The 9,765-nt window shown below is 36.9% G+C and overlaps 2 protein-coding genes across 2 annotated transcripts; both read left to right on the top strand.

Annotated features, from left to right (window-relative positions):
• The first annotated feature begins 296 nt into the window (after nt 1-296).
• On the top strand, nt 297-775 carry LOC119193266 (microvitellogenin-like). Its single transcript, XM_037446881.1, has 2 exons — nt 297-448; nt 586-775. Exons 1-2 carry the CDS (start codon nt 297-299, stop codon nt 773-775), a joined length of 342 nt encoding a protein of 113 aa, XP_037302778.1.
• Nucleotides 776-6,511: 5,736 nt separating this feature from the next.
• On the top strand, nt 6,512-7,369 carry LOC119193265 (microvitellogenin-like). The gene has a single exon (XM_037446879.1). It carries the CDS (start codon nt 6,544-6,546, stop codon nt 7,306-7,308), a length of 765 nt encoding a protein of 254 aa, XP_037302776.1. The 5' UTR covers nt 6,512-6,543; the 3' UTR covers nt 7,309-7,369.
• Nucleotides 7,370-9,765: the final 2,396 nt, after the last annotated feature.

Here is a 9,765-nt window from a genome sequence, read left to right as displayed (position 1 = left end):
TCATCACAATGCTACGTTTAACGCTTCTACTGACGCTCGCGGCACTCGCGTGCCACGCTGCTCTAGATCTGATGACGAAGCTGTTGAACATTTATACAGAAGTGTGATCATCTCCGACTACGAGACCGCTCTGTCACAGAGTAAAGAACTCGAGAAAGCGCGGAGAGGCAACGTCATCTCTAAACTTGTTGATAAACTGCTCGCCCAGAAACCGCACAAGTTATGTATTACGCGTACTACCTGTGGAATCCACAACGCTCAAGACGTCGTCAAGAATTCTTCCCGATCCAATCAAGATGATCTTCGGCCAGCTTACCACCAAAATTATAAACAAGAAATTCGGCATGGAGCTCAAAATAGGACTTAGCACTGATTCATACGGCGAAAGGACCGTGTATGGCGTCAGCACTGACAATGACATTGGCAAGAGGGCAAGCTGGGAGTTCACGTCACCCGAGGCAGCAAACCACAAGGTCTACTTTAAAATCTACAACCCTCACGACAACCAATACATGAAAACCACAATTTTTTTGATGTCTACAAAGACCACCTGATTAACACTTCTACAAATTCTGACACTTTTAGACACCAGTGGTACCTTCAACCAGTGGTGGTCAATAAGGAGCTCTTGTTCTACATTATCAACCGAGAGTACGATGAGCTCTTGAAGCTGTCCCAATCCCCGGACTCGGATGGCGACCGAGAGGCTTTTACGCACGGCGAAGATGCGTCTGGTGATCCTGAACGCTTCGGATGGAAGATCGAACGTTACTAAGCAATTGTAGTAATGATTTTGGAGACATTTTTACTGGAATAAACGTGTGATTTAAGCATTATTTTTACTATTATTATTTAACCCTATGGGTACTGTTTTAAAGCCATTTCAAAGAGAATTAAGTATGTGAACTAAAATTGTTATGTCGCTTTCCTTATGTCCAGTCAGTAATGGTTTAAACGAAAGATAGTAATAAGATGCATTATTACTTAATAGAAGCTTAAATTAATGGTCTTAGGCCTAAGGCTTCTAAAGTTGTGACTTTTTTTATTATTACGTAAAAATTAACCACTTATAAACACAAAATTAAATTATTCACTGGAGTGTCTTCGAATTTGTATTTTTTATTTGAACTTGTTAGCAGTGTATCTTCCGAATAATAATGTTACTCGTGCTTAGTTACCACCAATAAAAGAATTACAGAATTAAAACATATGCACATTCCAGATCCTAAAACGCTAGTGAAAAAAAAGATGGCTGCCTTGAGGAACTTTATTTAAAAATATCTGCAATTTCATGGCTATGTGTACGACATGAATATCTTGTGCCATTATAACTATGATAATGATGTCAAATAATGATGAATAAATGTTTTACTGATTTCTAATAACTAAAGTAATCATAGTATAAAAGGAAAACAACAAATTGCATTTCATGTTAATGAAAATAGATATTAAGTACTGTAAGAAAAACATAGAATATACAGCGCCTATTATTGTTATGCTATATATGCAGTTCAAAATGCGAAACAGATTATGTAAGTTTTCGAAGTAATTTTTATATTTGTCTTCGTTTACATCATCAGAGGACTGTTTAAGTTGTTAATTTCTGCCATGATCCCATACCGCCACCATACATTTCGCACGTAGGCAATACCGCATGCAAAGTGGCATAACAATGTGGAGATCATCAGCAGTTAAACAGTATAAATGTAATTTATGATCTGCGGCTTTCCTAACGATCTTTAAAACTCTATTTCCAATTTATTTAAGCAAGGATGATGAACCGATGTTACGCGACGAAATAATTTGGGCACGTCATTCATAATTATTGACGAATGCACAACTTTTCTTTTGAAAACGGCATTATCCTCGTAGTAATTTTTGGCAAGAAAAATATTGATGGGATCTAAAAAAAGGTGGCCAGAACAAGAGGTACTCCTTGGATGTTATATCAGTTCATAGTTTACCCAATAAAGTTTCGCCATTCCTGAACTAGCTCTTCTCTATTTGAAATCGTTTTTTGCTTTTTCCAATTGCCGATGTCTATCAATTAACAATTTATCGTCATCATTGCCAGCTACATAAAGACCGGTGCTGGAAATAGGCCTGTTCTAAAGATTTCTAGATGTTCTGGTAAAAGCGACTGCATCTATCAATTCTTTTAAAACAGTTTTCCCTCAGTAACATACTCGCCGCTCCAAGTTACCTGTGTATTGTTGGGTTACTTTTTATTCCGGTAATTTACTCCCGTAGGAAACAATTTAATTTGTATATAGATAACGATGGCGTTGTGTATATGGTGCTAAAGAAATATTCATCTCTTTAGTTCGGGGCTCGGCCCCACCACACGAGGACGCTTGAGTCAAAATGTTACTAGGTAACAGCATTGCCAGATACATTTTTGTCAAGTCGGGATTTCGAAAGTTTGAGTGTAAAAGCGAGATTCTTTCGTCGAAAGCGGGACATAGTAAAAAAAAGTATATTACAATTAGAAGTTTTAAAATATTAAGCAGTTTATTTAAGTTTTAAATTACGTTTACGTGACAGTGCATAGCAAAAATGGCCATAGACATGTATTTTAATAAAAATATATTTTAAATCAGATTTACACTGTCGTCATGTTGAGTTATCTTGGTTTTCCGAATAAGAAATAATTTAAGAACAAAAATCAAAGCCAAAGTAAAAAAAAATCACTAGATAAATTTGGTGTATCAATATATAATAGTTACAAGCACTACAACAAATTGAATAGGTATTTGTCTCAGATTGTTATTCGTGACGCAACGCACCACTCGATCTCCCGCGTGCGCGCTTTTTCAGCAGGCACGGTCGAGTTATCCCGAAAGCGGGACTAATCCTATCCCGCGCGGGATATTTAATTTTGATATAAAAATTGGGACGTCCGCCCAAAATCAGGACGTTTGGCAACGCTGCTAGGTCCTTATAATAAAGTTAAACAACAAATATATATTTGTTTACTTTTAAGAGGTTTTTTGTGTCGGGGGTTATTTAATGTAATAATAAGATGATAAAGAATATGCTTAACGACTTACATAACAACTTTCCACATATTCTTCAGTTTTTTAGCATTTTATAATTCTCATTTATTTTGAACTGTTAATTTTAGACACGTCAAATAATATCGTCTTCACTGACTTCATTATACACTTATTATATCCACCTTAGCTTTTATTTATGCGAAATACGTACTATATCTTGGTAAGCGTAAGAAAGTAGGTTTATTGTATTTTATTTTTATTTCTGTTTATCAATGAATATGTATGATTTTAAAAGTTGTCTGGCTCTTTTACAATGTTTTGTCTTTTATGCAAAGAGAATTATAATATACTAGCTTTTGCCCGGCTCTCGCGTTATAAAGTTTTTCAGGCTAAAGTTTTCCGTTATAAAAGTAGTAGTTTCCGGGAGCCTATGTTCTTCTCAGGGTCTCAAACTGTCTCCATACCAAATTTCATCTTAATACGTTGGGTAGTTTTTGAGTTTAACACGTTCAGGCAGACAGATGCAGAGGGGACTTAGTTTTATAATATATTTTTTAGAACTTTTTAAGAGGAACAATCCTGTCATACATCATTGTTGCATAACTTTAACCGTTTACGCAGCGCACGCAACGGAAGCTCTCAAAACTAATAATTTTTCCCCGTTTTTGCAACATGTTTCATTACTGCTCCGCTCCTATTGGTCATAGCGTGATGATATATAGCCTATAGCACTTCGGGATCAAAGGGCTATCCAACACAAAAATATTTTTTCATTTCAAACCGGTAGTTCCTGAGATTAGCCATTACTGTTCCGCTCTTATTAGCCAAAGCGTGATGATATATAGCCTATAGCGCTCCACAAATAAAGGGCTATCCAACACAAAAAGATTTTTTCAGTTTGGACTGGTAGTTCCTGAGATTAGCCATTACTGCTCCGCTCCTATTGGGTATAGCGTAATGATATATAGCCTATAGCAATCCACGCATAAAGGGCTATCCAACGCAAAAAGAATTTTTCAGTTTGGACCGGTAGTTCCTGAGATTAGCCATTACTGCTCCGCTCCTACTGAGTATAGCGTGATGATATATAGCCTATAGTACTCCACGAATAAAGGGCTATCCAACGCAAAAAGAATTTTTCAGTTTGGACCGGTAGTTCCTGAGATTAGCCATTACTGCTTCGCTCCTATTGGGTATAGCGTGATGATATATAGCCTATAGCACTCCACGAACAAAGGGCTATCCAACGCAAAAATATTGTTGGTTTGGACCGGTAGTTCCTGAGATTAGCGCGTTCAAACAAACAAACAAACAAACAAACTCTTCAGCTTTATATAATAGTATAGAGTATAGATTAAAGAGAATATAATTACTGCGTTTTAATATACAGGGTGTCCCAGAAAGTAGTGTCAAGCGGAGGTCCAGAGATAGAACATCCCTTGGGGTATCCAAATCACCCTCATGTATGTTCCGCGATTTTCCATCGTTTTCGAGTTATGAATATTATTCTGAATTTTTGAGAATTCTCGATTTGAACGATTAAATGTTTTCTTTTTAAAAGAGTAGAAGACGTATTCGAGATTTTTTTATTTCAACAAAATTTTCATTAGTTTTACTATTTTTCTCAAAGGTGACTGACTGACTGACATAGTGATCTATTAACGCACAGCCCAAACCACTGGACGGATCGGGCTGAAATTTGGCATGCAGGTAGGTGTTATGACGTAGGCATCCGCTAAGAAAGGATTTTGATTAATTCTACCCCTAAGGGGATAAAATAGGTGATGAAAGTTTGTATGAAACTTTGTCAATTTAAAACAGATCGGTCTGAGACTTTGCATGCATAAAGTTACTATGGCGTAGGCATCCCCTAAGAAAGGATTTTGATAAATTCCACCCCTAAGGGGATAAAAGTTTGTATAAATCTTCTTAGATTTTCGACTGATTGAACTGAAATTAAAGATTGGAGCTACTATAAATGAGAAGACGTTCGCTTAAATAGGATTTTTATAAATTCAACCCCTTGAGGATAAAATTAGTTTGAATCTATCAGTACCGGGAAAATATGTAGCAAGACTTTTATCATACAGTAGACTTTTATCCCGGAAAACTCCTGTCATGCGGGCGAAGCCGCGAGCAAAAGCTAGTTATATGAATATAATAATTATTAATTGCATAATATAAAGGCCTCGGTGGCGTACTAGTATTGTGCACGTGGAACAACTATCGTGATGAGGTTTGGGCTTCGAATTCCGGGTCGAACAAAATGATTTTGCTACATATTTTCACAAGGACAATTTTTCTAATTAACCTTAAAAGCATATATATTTCTTAGATTTCTCTATAATATATTAATATATAATTTATTTTGTGGATAGACAGTCATATAGGACAGATGTTTTTAGTTATACTCCATATTTGTGTTAAAACAAAAAAAAATATGACTTTGGCTATCCTTATGTGAACGTCATGCTTTCCAGTGCAATTTTGTTATAAAAATCTCGCTTTTAATTAAGCTCTCTTCATTCCCTTTTCTACGAAAATGTAAGTTTTGTATCACTTGGGAACCAAATGACCAAAAGTGTCTTTTTTCATACGACGGCAGTGACCTCACTGCTCCTGATGGTAACTGGAGGGGTCAATAGAGTCGACTGACGAGAGATGATTACCCCTCGGCAGTCGACACAATTATGCCGGCCTGTTGGAGCTGGATATACACAGGCTGATCCCGGAACGCGACACACTTACGTGAGCTACTATGTCGGGTTTTAACACCTTGTGTACGGTGGTCGCTATCCGGACGGATATAAAATATATCCTACCACCAGGAAACTCCTATTTGATATATGTGTTTATGATTTGATTATAATTCATATTATGTTTGTTTTAAGAAATCTCTAAAAATAAAATGCACCAATAGAATCAATTAAAAACATCAACTCAAGATTCGTCCATTTATATTTTCTTCTAACTGAAACACCAACAAAAGTTAGAGTCGTTTGAAAATCTAAAAATTTTCTGTATCGATACTTTTTGTTTTGAGCGCCCAATTACGTGTAACTCGTGACAATATTAAATGACAATATTCGCTCCGTTTACTTACTTACTTATTTTAATCTGAAAGATCTGAATAAATGGAGGAAGTTCTCAATTCGATTGTTTTTTTTTTATGTTTGTTACCACTGAACTTCGGACTGGATGAACCGATGTTGATGATTCTTTTGTTATTTAAAATCTTGTGCTTCCCGTGTGGTAAAAATTTCATTGTCGTCAACTATGATGTCAATATACATACTGATTTTAAAAACACAAAAATCAAAAATATATTTTTAATAAATAAATTAAACCGCCTTAAAGAAATACTAAAAACTACAAAATAATAAATACATTACCTATAACTATAACTAATACATTACCTATAATACACTGCTTAACAATTTTGAAGTCGGTGATCAATTAAAATTGCCAGCTATTGAAGGTGCTTACAACGACAACAAAGCTACAAGATGATATTTGACAAACATTATTGTTTCACAGGATCATCACAATGCTACGGATAACGCTTCTACTGACGCTCGTGGCGCTCGCGTGCCACGCTGCTCCTTCCTCTGACGATGCAGCTGTCGAGCCTCTATACAGAAGTGTGACCATCGCCGACTACAAGACTGCTCTATCACAGAGTAAAAGTCTCGTAAACAGACAGAAAGGCAGAATCATCTCGAAAACTGTCGACAAACTGATCAACGAGAACCCAAAGAAGGTTATGTACTTCGCGTACTATCTGTGGAACAACGGAGCCCAAGACATCGTCAAGAATTACTTCCCGCTCCCATTCAGAGTGATCTTCAGCCAGCTTTCCGTCGAGCTCTATAACAAGAAATACTCCATGGAGCTCAAGGTAACACTTAGCACTGATTCCGATAACGAAAGGGGCGTGTATGGTGACTATAGTAAAGTTGGCGCGAGGGCAGACTGGACATTCATGGTTACTGAGGCAGCAGACGAGAAGGTCTACTTTAAAGTCTACAACCCTAGCAATAACCAATATATGAAATCCGGAAATTCAGCTGATGGGGACAATGACCGCCCGATTTACGCTTCTACTAATTCTGACACGTTTAGACATCAGTGGTACCTTGAGCCAGTCATGTACAATGGCGACCTCCTGTTCTACATTTTCAACCGGGAGTACAACCAGCCCCTGAAGCTGGGCCAATTCACGGACTCGGATGGCGACCGCCGGGCTTACGCGCATGGCGGAGATCCGTCTGGCGATCCTGAACGTTTCGGATGGAAGATGGTCCGTTACTAATCAATTGTAGTAATGATTTTGGAGACATTTTTACTGAAATAAACGTGTGATTGAAGCATTATTTTTTATTATTATTAACACTATACCTAGATACTGCTTTGAAACCGTATCAGACACAATTAATTAAGCCAAAAATCCACATGTCCCGTCTGTACTGGCTCAAAGGAAAGTTAGCAATTTGGATGGTTTATAACCTAATAAAACTAAAATTTATTGTCCCAGACCTAAATATTCTAAAGTTGTGACTTTTATTGATAAGTCAAAATTACCAACTAAATTTTTTCGGAAACTGACGTCATCGCCACAACAACAGTGGAAGCTGCCGGAGAACTAAAGGAGAAATTGGCGGAATGGGAAACAAAGCCAACCATAAAGTTCGGACTATAGCCTCAATTCTAGCAAATGGTTTTAGGGAAGCCAACAAATGTTGCAGACTCATCGTAGATGAGGCCCTAATGAACCATTTTGGGGCTATAGTGATGGCAGCGCGACTGTCCGGGGCGAATGGCGTTACCCTCATTGGAGACATTAACCAGCTACCTTTTATAGATCGCAACAACCTCTTCGAGATGAAATACACGAGACCAAATTTGGTAGTGAACATCACCCAGGAGTTGCTATGCACGCATCGCAACCCTCTGGACGTAGCATATGTCCTAAGTGAGGTGTACACGGGTATTTATTCCTCGAATACTGTGTGCACTCCATAGGGATTCGTCGATTGTCGGAAATGCAGGATACCAAAACCTTAGGCAACACCCTCTTCCTCACACACACACAGGAAGAGAAAGAGTCCCTTAACATCGAGGGATATGGCCAAGGCGAAGGATCCCGTATTCTGACAATCCATGAATCCCAAGGACTAACCTACCCCACGGTAGTCATCCTACAGACTCAGAACCAAAACTCCAAATTCACGACCGCATCTCTCACGCGGTGGTAGCATTGTCACGCCACACCGAGAGGTGCACATACTACACCAACATCAACGACGACGCTATTGGACGCTTCGCGACACGAGCGATTAGCGCCACTAAAAAGCAGTCGTTGATTACAATCTTAAGATGGCTATCAGGAGTAGGGACTACGAAACAATCAACAATTACTAAAACTACCTTCCAATCCTAATTCCTTAATCCTTCAAACTAATGTTAGATATAAGTTAGTATATAAGTAGTTAATATGTAAGATAGTATAAGCAGTTAAATATGTAAATGCGATGCGGGAATAAAATGAAAAAAAATAAAAATTATGTATATAGACACAATAACCATGAGCATGAAATAATATAATAATAATAATTATAATAATAATAATAAAAATATATATATATATATATATATATATATGTATAACAGACCCGAATTCGCATTACAACACAACAATAGTTAAGTAACAATTAAAAATATTCCTTCACTTAATCCACAAGACGCTGTTTTTTACCACGACATGTAATATAACATAACTCTAATAACAATAAAACATCTAACAAATGTATGGACCTCGAGTCCATAGTGTTGCAATTATTACAAAAAAAATTATTGTCCCAGACCTAAATATTCTAAAGTTGTGACTTTTTATTGTTAAGTCAAAATTACCAACTTTTGTACACAAAATTTAGTTTTCATTTAAAGTATTAACAGTGTATCTTTATAATAACAATGTTATTCGCATTATGTATCAGTTACCACGAATAAAAATAATATACCATAAAACATGTGCATATTCCAAATCATAAATGCATAAGTGATTTTTGAAGGACGGTAGAGTATAAAATGGTGGCCTTGTGGAACTTTATTTAAAACTTCAAACCGGATACAAATTGGTAGCAAAATATATATTTTTGAAGAGTGGCGCTGACTTTGTCCATATAGAACTAAAAGAAATATGTATCCTGGTCCGGGGTCTCCGCCCCACGCGAAGTCGCTGGAACAAAATTTACTAGTTACATATTACAACAAAAGTTAAAGGACAAAAAATATATTCGTATATAGTGCACAAGTGTGCGCAATACACAGGTGCAAGTTCCTTTATTCTCATAATCAGGTAAGACGGCAAACCGACATGACTGGAGAGATTAAGCGCAGGGAGCAACGGCCTTACATGCATTCCAAGCACAGTATCACACCGCCAACTTCCCAACTCGGAGCGCTGCGACTAAGTAATTTTAACGAAAAACTAGTCACAATGGCCAATCTTAAACATCCAGGTTCGGTAGTCACTTATTATGTGTAAAATGTACGAATGACGCAGGTTACTTTTAAGTAGGTATAATTTAGTGTTTAGCTTATTGGAAAAAGTTTACACATATTTCTCCAATAATATATTTCAATCCGATTGTTCCAATTTTTTGTAATGTTCTGTTCTTTTCATTAATTTTATAATGAAAATGCCAAGCAAAATTGTTGATTCCGTACATCTTCTAAAGTACACATCATAATAACTGCAACCAACACT

The sequence above is a fragment of the Manduca sexta genome, unplaced genomic scaffold (assembly GCF_014839805.1).
Source record: "Manduca sexta isolate Smith_Timp_Sample1 unplaced genomic scaffold, JHU_Msex_v1.0 HiC_scaffold_3843, whole genome shotgun sequence".
Taxonomy (NCBI): Eukaryota; Metazoa; Arthropoda; class Insecta; order Lepidoptera; family Sphingidae; genus Manduca; species Manduca sexta.
Note: the sequence above shows the minus strand (reverse complement) of the source record. Positions and strands in the feature narration are given on the sequence as shown.

Bases quoted from the DNA above. Each gene is read 5' to 3' on its own strand.
- LOC119193266 (XM_037446881.1), top strand. From the start codon at position 297: ATGATCTTCGGCCAGCTTACCACCAAAATTATAAACAAGAAATTCGGC. The intron at 449-585 runs GTCACCCGAGGC...TGACACTTTTAG, and splicing joins AGGGCAAGCTGGGAGTTCAC to ACACCAGTGGTACCTTCAAC.
- LOC119193265 (XM_037446879.1), top strand. From the start codon at position 6,544: ATGCTACGGATAACGCTTCTACTGACGCTCGTGGCGCTCGCGTGCCAC.